The sequence below is a fragment of the Monodon monoceros genome, unplaced genomic scaffold (assembly GCF_005190385.1).
Source record: "Monodon monoceros isolate NGI ecotype Baffin Bay Population unplaced genomic scaffold, NGI_Narwhal_1 Super_Scaffold_9, whole genome shotgun sequence".
NCBI lineage: Eukaryota > Metazoa > Chordata > Mammalia > Artiodactyla > Monodontidae > Monodon > Monodon monoceros.
In genome coordinates this window covers 39,931,973-39,949,647 of record NW_021703786.1, presented here as the reverse complement: position 1 = coordinate 39,949,647, position 17,675 = coordinate 39,931,973, and the positions used below count along the sequence as shown (strand labels likewise).

The 17,675-nt window shown below is 38.1% G+C and overlaps 1 protein-coding gene across 1 annotated transcript in view; it reads left to right on the top strand.

Moving 5' to 3' along the window:
* Positions 1–17,675, top strand: part of NCOR1 (nuclear receptor corepressor 1) — a 143,324-nt gene that overhangs the window by 21,886 nt on the left and 103,763 nt on the right. The window contains 2 exon segments of the mRNA XM_029210849.1: positions 6,317–6,450; positions 12,599–12,791. Coding sequence (XP_029066682.1) covers positions 6,317–6,450; positions 12,599–12,791 — 327 coding nt within the window.

Sequence of the window (17,675 nt, the reverse complement as noted above, 5' to 3'; positions counted from 1 at the left end):
TTTTTTTAATCGACTTTGGGATTTACTTTATGTATAATAAAATTTTATTATATGTGTACATTTTGACAAGATTCATACACCCATAAAACCACCACCAAAATGAAGAAAGAAAAAAATGTCTGTCACCCCAGAAAGTTTCCTTGTGCCCCGTCCAGGTCAGGCCTCCTCCCCCACTTCCCACAAACCTCAACTCCCAGGAAACTGTGGTCTGCTTTCTGTCATAACAGATTACCTTTGTCTTGAGTTTCACATGAACTCTTTTGTCAATGGCTTCTTTTCTGTCCCATAATACTTTTGAGGTTTATCCATGTTCTGGCGCATCTTGGTAATTAATTTCTTTTTATTGCTGGGTATGGATATACCATAATTTGTTTATCCAGTCACTTATTCCAGTTTTTGGTTATTACAAATAAAATTGTTTAGGAGATACGTATCTATGTATTAGCTGTATCTACTAGATTACATAAAGAAGCTTTGCCTTCTTTTCTTATGGTATTCTTGGGAGATACGTTTTTAATCTTATCAAGTCCATTTTATTAATTTTTGTCTTTAATATTTCTTGCTTTTTGTGTCATATTTGAGAAGTTTTTTGCCAAACTCAAGGTCACTAAGATTTTCTTCTATGTTTTCTTCCTGGAGGCTTTAAAACTTTAGGTTGTTACATTTAAGTTTGTGATCTATTTTGAATTACATTTTGTTTATGGTGTGAAGTTAAGGGTTGAAGCCATTGTTTTGCATGTGGGTATTCAGTTCTAGAAATCATTTGTTGAAAAGATTATCCTTTCCTCACTGAATTGCTTTGGCATTTTCATTGAAAATCAGTTGATCATATATATGTGAGTATATTTCTGTTCTCTCTACACTGATATGTTTTGTCTTTCTTTATCTCACAAATGTGATTTTTCTGTGTAAACAAACATTTAATCTTTTAATAAAGCACTGCACACTGTCTTGATTATTAGAGCTTTATAATACCCTGAAGCTAAGTAGTGTGATTCTTTCCTGAATTGTTGTTTTGGATATTCTAGCGCCTTCGCATTTTAGAATCAACTTGTCAGTGTCTACAAAAAAGCTTGCTGGGATTTTGATTTAGACTGTATTGAATCTAGAGATTAATTTGGGAGAGAATTGACAACTTTGAATGTTCCTGTCCGTGAACATGGTATATCTCTCCATTTATTGCAGGTCTGCATTAATTTTTCATAGTAATGTTTGGTAGTTTTCAGTGTACAGGTCATGTACATCTGTTGTCACATTTATTCTTAAATATGTAATATTTTTAATGTGGTTGTTACTGGTACTTATTTTTGAATTTCAGTTTTCAGTTGTTCATTGCTGCTATGTATATTTATCTTCTATCCTGCAAACTTACTTGCTACTTCTACTTGCTTTTTTATGGATTTCATAGGATTTTCTATGTAGGTGATCCTGTAACCTGAGAATAAAGACAGCTTTTGCTTCTCCCTTTCCAAAATAGATGTCTGTTCTCTTTCTTCCTTGTTGCACTGGCTAAAATACCTAGTACAGTGTTGAATAGAAGGGGTGAGAGGGAACATCCTTGCCTGGTTTCTGATCTTAAGAGGAAAGCATTCAGCCTTTCACCATTAGGAAGGTTATTAGCTTGGGAAGTGTTTCCTCCCCCTGTATTTTCTTAAAGAGTCATTGTAGGATTGGTATTGTTTTCTTCCTTAGATATTTGATAGAATCTAAGCCATTTGGACCTAGAATTTTCTTTGTGGGAAGAATTTAACTGATAAATTATTAACTCAATTTCTTTAACAGTTATAATTCAGATTCTTTACTTTTTCTTGAGTCAGTTTGGGTATTTTGTTGTTCAAGATACTAAATTTATTGCTGTGATTTATCATACTATTTCCTTATTGTTTCAGTGTCTTTTAGCTCTGTTGTGATGTCATTCCTTGTGTTAATAAGTGGGTTTTTTCCCTTTTTTTCTTTATTAGTCTAGAGGTTTATCAGTTTAATAGATTCTTTTCCTTGAAGAACTAGCTTTAGTTTCATCCATTTTTTGCTTTTTTTTTTGTATTTTACTGATTTCTGTCCATATTATTTTCTCCCTTCTATTATATAATTGCCCACATATATGTGATTTCTGACTCCTTTCACTTCTTTGTATATACTCAGGTTTCCTTTTGATACATTTTCTTCCTGCCTGAAGAGCATCATTTATTTCTCTTAGTGCAGGTCTTTTGGCAGTGAACTTGCGCAGCTTTTATTTACCTGAAAAAGTTTACTTCAACTTGAGTTTTGAAGAATGCTTTCACTGGATATAGAATTCTAGGTTGACAGTTATTTTCTTTCAGCATTTTAAGAGATGTAATTCGTTGAACTCTGACGTGTTTGGTTTCTGACCAGAAGTCTTTGCTCATCCTTATCTTTGTTTATTTAAATATATCTTTTTCCCCCTCTGGTTACTTTTAAGATTTCTCTCTTTATCAGTGTTTTTCAGCAATTGATTTTGATGTGCCTTTGTTGTGCTTTTTGAATGTATGTTACTGACTTTAGCATTCACTGAGCTTCCTGCCTCTGTGTATTCGTCATTTTCATAAAATTTGGGCAGTATTCAGCCATTATTTCTTCAGGTATATTTTCTGTCTACTCGTAGTTTCCTTCTGAGACACCAGTTACTCCTATATTATTTTATCCTACAGGTTACTGGACCTCTGGTCTCCCCCCCGCCCCCCGTGCCATTTTTGTACCCATTTGCTTCATTTTGCTATGGTTTCATGTTCACTGATCTTTTCTTCTGCAGTTTCCAACCTACTGTTAATTTCATCCTGTGAAATTATCATTGCAGGCATTGGATTTTTAATTTTTGATTAGAATATGAATATTGCTGGATTTTGCTGTATTCCTTTAAAGAAGGTTGGATTCCTTTTGGTAGGCAGTGAAGTTACTTTTGAGCTTTATTTTTAAACACTCTTAAGGCAAGTTTAGAATAGTCTTTATTCTAGGTCTAATTTATCCTCCAATTCTGAACTTGCCACTTCTGGGCTATCTACTGAATATCTCGTGTATCCAGTGAGATTTCTTATCTCTGGCTGGAGGAAATTTGAATGAGGTCTGGCCCTGTATGAGCTCTGGGAATTGTTTGTTTTATCATTCCTTCTAACAGTTCTTTCTTCAGAAGTTGTTCTTAGTTCAGCCTTTAAAGACTGGGCTATGCTCTCCCTATGCATTACAGGTTGGAATTCAGCCAAACACTTAAGGGAACACAAATCTCTGTGTAACTCCCTCCTCTCTGGAAGTCTCCAGAAATTCTATCTGGCTTTCCCAAACTAGTATGGTTGCTTCTTCAATGAATAAGATTCTGGGGCACTGTTTGGATGCAGTTTGGAAATCACCTCCAGGCAGAAAGCCTGGATTATGCTAGGACTCCCCCATTTGTGTCACTTTTCTCAGGGGTCAAGTCCTGTGCAGCCTATTGTCCAATGTCTGAAAGGAATTCCTACACTTTGTCCAGTTTTTTTTGCTGTTTACTGTGGGAATGTAGTTTGGACAGTGTTACTTGCTCATAGCTGGAAGCAGAAGCGCACTATTGTTTCTTTCATTTCGCTCCTTACTCTTCATTTGTCTTGCTGGGTGCATCCTTTAGGAATTCTTTCAGAGACACTGTCACTGGTGAATTTTCTGAGTTCCGGAATTCTGAAAAGTCTGTAGTCCTAAAACTTGAACGATGATTTGGTTACTGAATTTGTAGGTTCAAATTTGTTTTCCTCTGAACTTGGAATATGTATTTGTGTTTCGTTCTGTTCAGTGTTGCTGATGAAAAGTCTGCTTTTATTATGATCCTTCTTACTTTCTAGGAAACCAATTTTTTATTATGACTAGTAGTAGAGTTTTCTCTTCATCTTTTGTTTTCTAAGATTTTGATATGTCCAGTGTGGATTAATCTTTTAAATCTGCTCAACTTTTCTCTTAGGCCGTTTTAAATCTGAGGTCTGTGTCTTTTTTAACTTCTGAGAAATGCTATTCCATTATTCACAGAATATTGCCTCTCACCTGTGGATATTGAATGTTGGAACCTTTTACTGTAGCTGCCATTTCTAACTTCTGTAATTTCTGTATCTTTGTGCTGCACTGTGTTACGAGAGAATTCCTCAGTCCTGTCTTTGCTTGCATTTGCCCTTCACCTCTGTCTGTTCTACTATTGTTTAATTTCAGTGATCAACTTTTTACTTTCTTTAATTGCTATTTGGTTCTTTTTGAGGATATTTTTAATACTTTTGTGTCCTTTTTCACTTTCACTTAATCTTGTCTCTATTTCTTTGGATGTAAATTCTTTATTTTTTGAGTTTTGACATACTTTTTTTAAAAAATGATTTTGTCTTCAGTGTTTTTTCTTGTTTATGTTTTCAACTTTGTACCTGATATATTTTCATAGACTGTGTATGAGATAATCTTTTTACTGTTATTTGCTTCTAATGAAAGGTTCTGGACCGCCTGTCCTACTCCATGTTTCAGTCTGGCCAGCTCTACTTTATCTGTTTGTGATTTTCTAAACTTTTGTTGATATATAATTCATATAACATAAAATTCACCATTTTTAAGTGTATAATATAGTGGTTTTTCATATATTCACTATGCTGGGCTACCATTACCATTATTTAATTCTAGAACTTTTCCATCACCCAAAATGGAACCCCATACATAATAGTAGTCAGCCGCAATTCCTGTCTTCCCTCCGTTCCCGACAACCACTAATCTACCTTCTGTCTCTTGATTTGCATCTTGTAGACATTTCATGTAAGTGGAATCATATGTGGCTTCTGAATCTTTTTTTTTTTAACTTAGCATTATGTTTTCTAGGTTCAACTATTTTGTAGCATGTATTAGTACTTCATTTTTTTAAATGGCTGAATACTATTCCATTGTACAGATATATCATGCTGTTTATCTATGTATGAGTCGGTGGACATTTGGATTCTGTCTTCTTTTTGGCTATTGTGAATAATGCTGCTTTGACAATTTGTGTACAAATTTTTGTGTGTGGACATATGCTTTTAGTTAGTCTGTATACCTAGGAGTGGAATTCCTGGGTTATTTGGTAATTCTGTGTTTATCTGTTTGTGATTGTTAATATCTTTTCAAAAGAAGCTTTGACCTTTTCAACAAAAAGTCAACAAAAGAAAAGTAGAAAAACAAACATGAAACACCCACCTAGAATGATGGAAAAACTATTACTCTTAACTAGCAGGTTGATTCTCTGGACTTCTGTTTCTTAATTTGTAAATACACGTGGATTTAACTAGATGGCTTCTGTGTCCCTTCCAGCTTACCCATTTTAAATTTAAGATAGGAATGCTTTTTAGGATTTCATATTGAACACAAGGGTTTGAGACCTTATTATGTGAATAATACAGATTCGGAGTTATTGTGATATGTTATTAGAAGAATAAATGAAATATAGGTTGAGACTTCCCTGGTGGCGCAGTGGTTAAGAATCTGCCTGTCGGGCTTCCCTGGTGGTGCAGTGGTTAAGAATCTGCCTGCCAATGCAGGGGACATGGGTTTGAGCCCTGGCCTGGGACGATTGCACATGCTGCGTAGCCACTAAGCCCATGTGCCACAACTACTGAAGCCTGCGAGGCTAGAGCCCGTGCTCTGCGACAAGAGAAGCCACTGCAATGAGAAGCCTGCGCCCCACAATGAAGAGTAGCCCCCACTTGCAGCAACAAAGACCCAATGCAGCCAAAAATAAATAAATAAAATAAATATATTTAAAAAAAAAAAAAAGAATCTGCCTGCCACTGCAGGGGACACGGATTCGAGCCCTGGTCTGGGAAAATCCTACATGCTGCAGAGCAGCTAAGCCTGTACTACACAACTACTGAGCCTGCACTCTAGAGCCCGCGAGCCACAACTACTGAGCCCGTGTGCTGCAACTACTGAAGCCCCCATGAGCCTAGAGCCCGTGCTCTGCAACAAGAGAAGCCACCGCAATGAGAAGCCCCTGCACTGCAACCAAGAGTAGCCCCCGCTCGCCACAAATAGAGAAAGCCCACGTACAGCAATGAAGACCCAATGCCCCCATAAATAAATAAGTAAATTTTTAAAAATTAAAAAAAAATATAGGTTGAACAGGAAATCTCATTTTGAATTCTTTTGAATGATATATAGTTAATGTTGATTGTTTTAGGTTATGGGAAAGAGTTAAATCAGTGAAGGATTGAAATCATTGCTGCTTCTTTCCATACTTAGTGGACCATAACTGCCTTTGTTCATTTGTCCTGGGTTTGGTTTCATGATGCTTTTCACTTCTTGGTTAATAATTAGTTTATGATTATTTTACCACTAGGAGTTTGCAGTCCCTGATTATCGTTCTTCTCATCTCGAAGTCAGTCAGGCCTCACAGCTCTTGCAGCAACAGCAGCAGCAGCAGCTTCGCAGACGACCTTCCCTGCTTTCAGAGTTTCACCCAGGTTCTGACAGGTAACAGGCTTTCTTTTATGTTTCCAGCCAGGACTGAACTTGTGTCATTTATTTTATTACTTTAATTTTGTTATATTTATCTTGTAATCTTATTAACCAAGCTGTCATTACAGTTTATCTTTTGAGCTCTTTTATATTTGTTGACCTTTTGGAGTAGTTGTCATAATAGTTAACAAACTCTTTAAAAACTTGTTTCCAGAGTTCGGAGTTAATGCTGAGTAGTGGGCAGTCAGGTTGACCTAGGTTTGAATCCTGGTCAGCTGTTGTGGACTTTGTAGCATTGTGTAAACAGGTGTTCTCAATTCAGGCTGCATATTAGGACCACCTGGGGAGGTTTAAAAGCTTGATTCCCAAGTCCCATCCCAGAATAATTAAATGAGTCTCTGGGATTGGGCCCAGGTCATTCTCACTTGCAGACAGGGTTGCCAGTCAGTGATTTAGACTTCTCAGAGCTTAGTTTTCTACCTATAAAAATGAGGATAATAATGGCATTGTCTGCAAAGGATAAGTATTTGGTCAGGTAATGTTGGCCCCCGTCCATGGCAGGTACTCATTTTCTCCAGGGTCCTTACCATTTCTGCGGTCTTTTACTCCATTCTCACTCTTGTTCGAAAGGATTTTGAAGTTTTGTTTTAGCAGTTTTGTAAAGAAACTGATTTACTATTTTAAAAATATGATTACTCTTTAGGTTTTAAGATGATAAAAGGTTTGAAATTATTCGGCCATGTTTAAAATCATTGTAAAATGCATTTCTTGTTGAAGGTTGTGGAGAGAATTCAGATCACTCTCCTCTACTATCTAGCAAATATACGAAGATGGTTTTTTTTAAAAAGGGCTAAAAATGCACCCTGCATAAAGAAGGAAAGGATACAGCCACTGCCATAAACTTGGAAAAGTGGCATTCAAGGAAGGAATGAGAATATTGCACAACTTGGCCTCCTAGTTCCTGCTTTTACTCTCAAAGAAGCAGTGTTGAAGAAAGAAAGGTTAGTGTAGTCGTAGGATTTCTCATGATTGCTCCGTAATTTGGGAAGACATGAGTGGGGGTGATGATGTGGTGAACGGTTGGCTTAGGAATCCCCATTATGCCGTCCTGCAGGAAGGATAGTTACAGAGTGCCACTTTCCAAAGTGCTGAGCCAAAGGCCTCAGGACTGCTTTACATGTGCGGCTGGTGGAGCAGGCCAGGATCCTTAGCAAAGGCTGTCACAGCCCCATCCCAGTTTTCCCCTACTTTTCTGTTTCCTCAGGCTATATACTTCCAGAAAAGTTTTTTGTTTTTTGTTTTTGTTTTTTTTTTTGCGGTACACGGGCCTCTCACTGTTGTGGCCTCTCCTGTTGCGGAGCAACAGGCTCCGGACGCGCAGGCTCAGCGGCCATGGCTCACGGGCCCAGCCGCTCCGCGGCATGTGGGATCCTCCTGGACCGGGGCACGAACCCATGTCCCCTGCATCGGCAGGCGGACTCTCAACCACTGCGCCACCAGGGAAGCCCCAGAAAAGTATTTAGAAAGCCATATCCAGTCCTCCATCTGTAGACAAACACATTCCAGGCAAAGTGGGGATGAGCAAGGAAAATGCCCACACACCATTCCACACCAAAGAGGAAGTCTGGGTAAGGTTGCTCATAGTATGCCTGAGCAGGAGGGTAAGGGATGCCATGAACAGGGAAAACATATTCCTGGAAAGGAAGATTAAAGCAATACAGTGTTCCAAAAACAAAGGCCCGTGTGTGTAAAGAAGATGAAAAACAAAGAACATGGCCCATGAGTGCTGTGCACTGTAGAACTTAAAATTAATAATGAAGTATTCAAAAGCAAAATAAGGCAACCATATCAGATAAAATGAAAGATTGGACATTCCTGTGCCCCCAAGACCACCATTTTAAATTCAATATATAAAGTGAGAAGGAACAAGGAATAAAATAGATGTGGCTGAAAGTCAGACCTTTGTCTTGGAAGAAAGGTGTAGAAATGATCAGAGTGGATACAGAAGGAAAGGACAGAGATTAAAGCAATTAGCAAGAAGTGGATAAATAAGGAGGGCAAATTAAAATCATCCAACATGTCATAAGAACATGTGTTTCCGAGGTGGAGAACCTGGTAAAGGAAAGGAAATAATATTCATAACTTTAAAAAAAACCCCACTTTTTTCCCCTTTAAAGTGAAGGAAGAACTCAGTAGGTTGATAGGACATACCTTGCTCCAAGAAAAATTTGCACAGAATGATCAATACCGAGACAGATCCTGGTTATCATTAAAGTTTAAGGCTAAGTAAAAGAATTAGGAATCCAGGAAGCAAAGCACAAGTCCTTGATAGGGGGAAAAGAATCTGACAGAAGATATTAATAGTAGAGCAATAGCTACAGAGTTCTGAGAAAAAGAAATTGAGATCCAAGAATATTATATCAGACACGTTTAAAAGCAACAAGCAGACGTTTTTAGACATGAAAGTACTGAGCATCTAAAGCTTCTTGAAGAATTTCTACATGATGGAATCCAGTCAAACAAAGAATGGAAGCCGTGGTAAAAGGACTACAGTAGCCATAAACCCATTCAAGTGGAAAGTCCATATGAGACATCTCGATGAATTATGGTTCTTTAATGGAATATCAGTACCAAATCTTGACAAAGTAAAAATAATATAAGTATCCCAAATCAGAGGTACGATAAGTATTGGGAGAATGTTTAAAGGTATGCATTTGAAAAGTGTGTGTGGAGACCTCCCTGGTGGTGAGTGGTTAAGAATCCGCCTGCCAGTGCAGGGGACACGGGTTCAAGCCCTGGTCTGGGAAGATCCCACACGCGGCAGAGCAACTAAGCCTGTGCGCCACAACTACTGAGCCTGCGCTCTAAAGCCCGTGAGCCACAACTGCTCAGCCCACGTGCTGCAACTACTGAAGCCTGCGCGCCTAGAGCCCATGCTCTGCAACAAAAGAAGCCACCGCAACGAAGAGTAACCCCTGCTTGCTGCAACTAGAGAAAGCCCGCGCGCGGCATCTAAGACTCAACGCAGCCAAAAATAAGTAAATAAATTTATCTTAAAAAAAAAAAGAAAACTGTGCCTGCAGTGATTTGATGACTTCTAAAATGGAAATATGTTAGGTTAAAAAAATTAAAATCATAATTTTTTTTTTATAAATTTATTTATTTATGGCTGCGTTGGGTCTTCATTGCTGCACGCGGGCTTTCTCTAGTTGCAGTGAGCGGGATTTACTCTTCGTTGCAGCGCGCGGACTTCTCATTGCGGTGGCTTCTCTTGTTGTGGAGCACAGGCTCTGGGCACGCAAGCTTCAGTAGTTGTGGCGCACAGGCCTAGTTGCTCCGCGGCATGTGGGATCTTCCCAGACCAGGGCTTGAACCCGTGTCCCCTGAATTAGCAGGCGGATTCTTAACCACCGTGCCACCAAGGAAGCCCTAAAACCATAATTTTAATTAATGCTCTTCATAATTATTTTCCTAACCCTTTAGCAAGATTTTTTTTTTTTTTTGGCGGTATGCGGGCCTCTCACTGTTGTGGCCTCTCCTGTTGCGGAGTACAGGCTCTGGACACACAGGCTCAGCGGCCATGGCTCATGGGCCTAGCCGCTCCGCGGCATGTGGGATCTTCCCAGACCTGGGCATGAACCCGTGTCTCCTGCATCGGCAGGCGGACTCTCAACCACTGCGCCACCAGGGAAGACCAACTGAGGGTAATCTTGATCAGCCAGCCATCTTCATAACAAGATTTGTTGAGAAGTCCTGGATTTTCTGCTAGAGCTTCATTAATTTCAGTTACTTCTCCTGATAGAGGAGAATAGAGTTCACTAGCAGCTTTCACACTTTGCAGAGCACCGAATTCCTCTTGTCTGTTCAGTTTTCTCCCAGCTTCAGGCAGACTACAGTAAACAACATCTCCCAAAGCTTCCTGTGCAAAATTGCCGATTCCCACTCTTCCAGCACCGTTTTCTGTTGTTACCCATTCATGTTTGTCTGAATTTACGACCCGACAGCAGAGCGGGTCCGGTGCGCAGCGCCCGGACGGCGCCCGCCCGCAGTCCCCAGGCCCGCAGGCTGCAGACCGTGGCCCGCACGCTCCGCACCACTCGCAGCGCCATGTATGCAGGGGTGCAGAGGGTCTCTGTGCAGCATCTAGAGCGCCCCCGGCCGGCGGGGAGAGGGTTTATCTTTTTAAAAAAATTAAAATGATTAGGTACATTTCAGTAAAAAATTCATTTGATAAATTTGTTTTAAAGCTATTTAAAGATGATACTAAGAGATGATGAAAGTCAGTAAAATGTAGGGAATTTTAAGTCTAAAAGGCTACAGAGATATTTTAGTATGAAAATCTGTCTTTTTTGTTTGTTTGTTTTGGAAATACCACATTTTATTTTTCTGTTCATCAGTTGATATCTGTTTCCAAGCACAAATTTTTCTGTGGCTATCTATGTATTCCTTTTTCTTGGTCCTGTACCTAGGAGTAGGATTGCTGATTACCTGGTAGTTTTTTTTGTTTGCCATTTGGGAAACTACCAGACTGTTTACAAAGTGGCCACACCATCATATGGTATTAGTTTTTTTTTTTTAATTATTATTATTAAAAAAATAAATTTATTTATTTTTGGCTGCATTGGGTCTTCGTTGCTGCATACAGACTTTCTCTAGTTGCGGCGAGTGGGGGCTATTCTTCGTTGCAGTGTGCGGGCTTCTCATTGTGGTGGCTTCTCTTGTGGCGGCTTCTCTTGTGGCGGAGCATGGGCTCTAGGTGCTCGGGCTTCAGTAGTTGTAGCATGCAGGCTCAGTAGTTGTGGCACGTGGGCTCAGTAGTTGTGGCTCATGGGCTCTAGAGCGCAGGCTCAGTAGTTGTGGCACATGGGCTTAGTTGCTCTGCAGCATGTGGGATCTTCCCGGACCAGGGCTTGAACCCGTGTCCCCTGCATTGGCAGGTGGGTTCTTAACCACTGCGCCACCACGGAAGTCCTGGAATTGTTTTCTTAATTTCACATCCAGATTGTTCATTGCCAGTGTATAGAAATAAAACTGATTTTTGCATGTTGGTTTTTTTTTTTTATCCTGTAACTTTGCTCTGTTCATTTATTAGCTCTAACATTTTTTGTGGATTCCTTTGAGTTTTCTACATATGAGATTTTGTCACCTGCGAATAGAAATACTTCTTCTTTTTCAATTTGGATGCCTTTTCTCTCTTTTCTTGCCTAATATTCTGATAAGAATTCCCAATACTATATTGAAAAGAAGTGGCAAAAACAGGCATCTTTGTCTTACTCCTGAAGCTTCCTACTCCAGTATTTTTTGTGACATCATTGTGAATTTTAAGGAGACAATGGGATCTTATGTCTTGAATGAGATTTCAGATTTTTGAAGTATAATAAAATTATAGACCTCAGGGTTTATTTTATCATCTATCCTAAAAACCAAACCCCGTGATTAACTTTTCAATGAAAAGTTGTTTTGTGAGACATTCGTTTAAAGCTTGGCTATAGGTAAGATGTCGCTTCTGTAAATACTTTGGTAGAAAATGAAAAGTCAAATTAACAAACACCCATACATAGTACTCTATACAGTATATCATGTAGAGAAATTAAAAACAGATTCCTGACCTTCAAGATACTTATGTACTTGGAGAAACTAGACAAAATACATGTTTTAGGGGTCAGAATTATGTATTCAAAGTACTGTTGCATTCCCACTCGAGACTTGTTTTTAAGTCTTAATAATACCTCACAACTCAAGTCATTTATCTTTCCATGTGGCAGTTGCTGGGAAATTTGTTTTTTTTTTTTCTGCTTGCTTTTATTACTGGTTGAAAATGGTGGCTCTTCTGGGCTAGATTATATTCAGTTATTATGGCATAGGTTTAAAAATACTTTATGGATATTTTTCAGCAACCTCAATTTTTCTGCAAGTTGAAATCTTCTGTTACAACTTTCACTGCTCTATCGCCTCTACTCCCACCTACCCTGAAGAAACTTTTCCTATCAGGATTTAGGTTTAATAGTACTTTATAGTGAGGTATATATTCTCCTGGGGTGAGGAAATACATTTGAAAGTGAGCATACCTTTTCTTTTATCTCATAGTACAACCAGGGATGTTAGCAGGAAGTTGTACATCACTTAAACATTTTCAAGTGATTATTTTCTTTGTATGTATTAGGCCTCAAGAAAGGAGAGCTGGATATGAGCAGTTTCACCCAGGCCCTTCCCCGGCGGATCATGATTCACTGGAATCCAAGCGACCACGTCTGGAGCAGGTTTCTGATTCCCATTTCCAGCGGGTCAGCGCTGCGGTCTTACCTTTAGTGCACACGCTGCCAGAAGGGGTGAGGTCTTCTGCAGATGCTAAGAAGGTAAATATTTGTTCTCTTACCCTGTGGAGTTGTCGGTCTGAAATGTTTGTTTAGCCATATTCAGGCACAGCGCCTGAAAGAAAGTCCAGTTATGCCAGTCTCTAAAGGTTAGTGCTATGGGAAAGTAAAAATTTTGTTAAACAAATCTAAAAACCACAGACTTAATACTACAGACTTTTAAAGTCAGTACTTTTAACTTTTTGGTAATTGAAAACAATCCGAGGACTGCTGTAAAGAAAAATTGCTGTTGAATAACATTCAATTGCTGTTGAATCTCAAGCATTTTATATCGGCTTGTTGGGCTGTAAAATGTGGTCCGACTCAAGACTACCACAGTTCTGTTAAATTTAAATTAAGTTTTAAATAATACCTTTAAATTCAGTTGCAGTTTATTAACTTACCGCATAGGAGAAGACACGTTTTAGGTAAGGTTTAATTGTGCTTATAATTTTTGTAAAGAAAGTTTCTTTTTCTAATTTATGTAAAAAATATGTTCTTGCAAATACAGAGGAAAAAAGTTATCTATAATTCTCTGTCTTAGAGGTAACTGTTATACTTTTAATGTGTAGCTATATCTCGTGACATTTCAAACAATGTGTATTGTGGATTTATGAGAAGGTTCTAAGATCAAACCTCTTTTTCTCTTATGTTTATTATTATTTACCTTTCTTTTGTGAAATGCATCTTCCTGTGTTATGCCCTTATTTTGTTGCTGAGTTTATCATATTTAACTGTCTATTTTGCTTGTCATTAAATCTTCAGATTAGGAAGTACCTGGCACTTAGTAGGTACTGAATAAATATTTGTTTTAGAAAGAATAAACTAATTCTTTAAAACACTTTTAACAATAAAGTGTTAACCCCTTTACTATCATATTTTCATATCTCTTACCCCTGCCTTTTTGTTATCAAATATTTTTCCCATAAAGTTTATTTGCCTTTATGGCTAATGGCCCTGTCCACCGTGATATCAGATAAATAAATACACATTTTCTTTGAGTTTTAATGCAGTGAGAAATGATTTAAAAGATAGTGAATATGTTTGCAATTTATCTTCAAATAGATCAACTGGGAAAAAAAAAGGTAGGTGTGTGCATGTGTATAGAGACAAAGCAAATATAGAAAAAAGGTTACAACTGGTGAATCTAGATGAAGATATTGAGTGTCCATTATACTAGTCTTTCAACTCTTATGTAAATTTGAAAAATTTCAAAATAATAAGTTGGGTGGGGAAAGCTCTTTGTGATAAGCTAGAAATGAACTAAGCTTCTAGGAATATTGAGACCTGCTTCACTATGTGAAGTATCTGTATTATAGTGTATGGATTTATAAGAAATGTTTGAAACATTTAAAAAAGAAGGAAAGAAAGAAAGAAATACAGTGAATAAAGGTCTTCTTCCAAGGCTGAATAAGTGACCACAAAGGTAATTTATACCTATGGATTTTTTTGGCAGAAAGAGATCTTAAAACTTCATCCATTTAAATAATGTGTTATGTTGGATCAGAGTACAGTTGATTTCCGTTTTATAGTAGAGAAGACAGATGTTAAGAAAAATTAAGTGACCTAGGTCGAGCCTCCTGAGTTGGAGTGAGAACCCATGACCTCTGACCCCTAGTCCTGCTCCCCCCCCCCCCCCCCCCGCTAAGTTGTAAATCATGACTTTCCTTTTTTTAGAAGTAGGGATTTTGAAAGAATTAGCATCTGTTAGTTTTTTTCTTTCTTTTAATGTTGTTAAGCCCAGGTATATCATGTATAGGATTAAATTAGATAAGTTTGAAGGAAAAAGTTACAGTCTCACCAGTTAGAAATTGTTGTTAATTGTGCATATTTTAATATGCTTGCTTTGTATATTGTATATAGCTTTATTTTTGCTTAAATACATACTTCTTGTGTCGTTAAGTTTACAATTTTATTTTTAGTCATATTCCATGTATGGATATAAAGTAATTTATTTAATTGCCACACATTTGGGTTACCTGTTTGCTCATTAGAACAATGACATATTTTCTTTAGGTTGTTTTTTTTTTTTTTTTTGGGCTATGTGGGCCTCACTGTTGTGGCCTCTCCCGTTGCGGAGCGCAGGCTCAGCGGCCATGGCTCACGGGCCCAGCCGCTCCGCGGCATGTGGGATCTTCCCGGACCAGGGCACGAACGCGTGTCCCCTGCATCAGCAGGTGGACTCTGTACCACTGCGCCACCAGAGAAGCCCAATAGGTTGATTTTTGTGTTTGGTTTTTTTTGGCTGCGCTGTGCGGCTTGCGGGATCTTAGTTCCCTGACCAGGGATCGAACCCTCACGCTGGGCAGTGAAAGTGCGGAGTCCTAATCGCTGGACCACCAGGGAAGTCCCTAGGTTGATTTTTTTGGTATACAGTCTTATTTATTTAGCTAAGGTAAATTCCTGTTAGTGTAAGTAATTAGAGACCAGAGTTGGCATATTTTAAGGTTTTCATGGGTGTATCCAGATTGCCCTGCAAAGGAGGAGAACCAGTTTTTGTCCCTGATAGCACGGTATAAGGGCTCCCAGGTCTTGTGTGCCCTTACTGATACCACATATTTACTGTTTTTAAAAAAGTCATTGTTTGATAAATTTTTAACTTGCATTTATTTGCTTGTTAGTAAAATTTAACATTTTTTCATTTATTTTTCCTGTTTTATGAATTGCTTTTTCATATCTATTGCCCATTTTTCTGTTGGTGTGTTTTTTATTTTATATGGAGTTGTTAGAGTTTACATTTTGCAAATGATTTTTTCCATTTGCATTTTAAATTTTTTATTTCAATTTTGATGAAGAGAAAATTGTTTTTTTTATTTTGAGTCATCAATCTTCTTTTTTTTTTAATGTCTTTTGCTGTTGGCTTTCCTGAGCTCAAGATAATGTGAATGCCTTTTTTTTGTTTGTTTGAGGCTTCTTGTGATTTGCTAATAAATCTCATATAAATGTTTGCTATTATTTGGCTTTCATTGTGATATAAGATGTGAGATAGGAGTCTTAAATTCTTCCCTCAAATTACTATCAGAATGTTCCAATACAAAATTATAAACTCCTTGAAGGTGAGCATCATGCCTGTTTCGTTCACCACTCTACCTAGTGCCTGTCATATAATAGGCACTCAAGGAATTTGTTTATTGTTAAATATTTAAGTAGAGAAGAAGTCAGTGGAAAATACTGATTTGTAATAGTAGTTCTTAGGGCACGGATCAGATCACCTGAGGAGCATTTTCAAAATCTGCTGAATCGAAATATAATCTGTTTTGCTGTTATACGTGTTATGTTACACAAATTAGCTCATATGCATATGTAAGAGAATGATATGAATATAACATGGAAGTCCTAAAGATTCGTGAATGATTGTTCCTTGCACATGAATGTTTTCAGGCTCTCAGGATCAAGCTGTCTCATAATTAAGAAATAGCCTTTGAGATAGACGAAGACCTTAAAAAGATTTGAAAAGTCTGCATTTAGTTTTCATTTAGTGCAGGTAGTACCTGGCTTAGTTAATTCAAGAAGTGCTCTGCTTTTCAATGTCAAGCTAACTAATGAAGATTGGAATGTTGAAAAGAAACTGCGAAGACATTTTCTCCTGTACTTTTTTGTTTTTAAAGGTTGATAAAAATCTTTATACCCCGAATCTGATTTTTATTTTGATGAAACATACTATTTTCTACTGGAAGCAAATGACCTCAAGGATTAACAAAGGAAGCATAAACTATAGGATTTATGGCTACCAAAGAATTGACTGTAGTCTAAATGCAAATGATATTGGAGCTTTAACAATATTATTACTTCTATTAGGATCGCTGTTGTTTTTGCTAATGCTCTGCTTACAAACTTTAAGTAGTAACCATAATCCTATTTTCCCCAGAAGTCTTTATATTAAACTATACTATTACAGAATATCAGACTTTTCAGGAATATACATGTTACGTTTTAGTTGAAATCTGTGTTCCAAGGTGTTTTGGAACAACTATCCAGGTATAATTAAGTGCATTCTTGGTTAGAACTACTGATTTCTCACAGTTAATTAATCTTATTTAATACATTGAGGGCTCTATAGTCCTAGGAACTATGCTCATTCTAGGCTTCTTATACCCTAAAGAAAACTAGTACCTTAACCTAAAATTTATCTGCTTTACAGTGTTGCTTATATCTTCGCTTTAGACTGGAGATTGGTAGGCTGTATGTGTGTGTGTGCACGCATGCATGTGTGTGTTGACGGGGTGATAGGTTTTGGGTGGAGGGGCCTTCAATCTGCTGTAGTCCCCTGCTGGTTTGGAGCTGGAATGGAATGATATATTTGGCTGAAGAGATGTTATGTGCGCTATAGGGTGGGCAGGCTTAGTTGCCCTTTATGAAGGTAGGCGTGGGTGATTGTAGCAACAAAAGTTCTAGATCATTTCTCGGACTTCTGTACCTCACTGTTGGCCCTTGGAAAGTCTGAAAACTTTTTGATAGGAACAGCCATATCATAGCTGTTACGTTGGGTGGGCACACAGGGTATGCATGTTCAGACCTTTTGGAGTGCCATTACAAGGAAATGGCTGAGGAATTGATATCTTCCTTTGCCGTGATTGCGTTATTATTTCTGCAGAAATTAGAAGTCTCAGTATCGTTGTACTAAAGGCTGATTAGCCACTTAGCCACCTGATTCTGGATAGCTTTTAGGATCTTCAAAATTGTGAATGATATGTCTAAACTATAAACATCAGTGGTGTGGGTTTGTGTGTGTGAGAGAGAGAAAGGGAGGGAGGGAGAAAATTGCTACCGTAGGACTGCCACCTACAGAGAGCACACATTGCTCTGCTAAGCTTTAAAATTCACATTTTTCAGTTAAGAGGATCTTGAAGCTGACATTGGCTGTTGGTGAGAAATCATTTGTTCTTG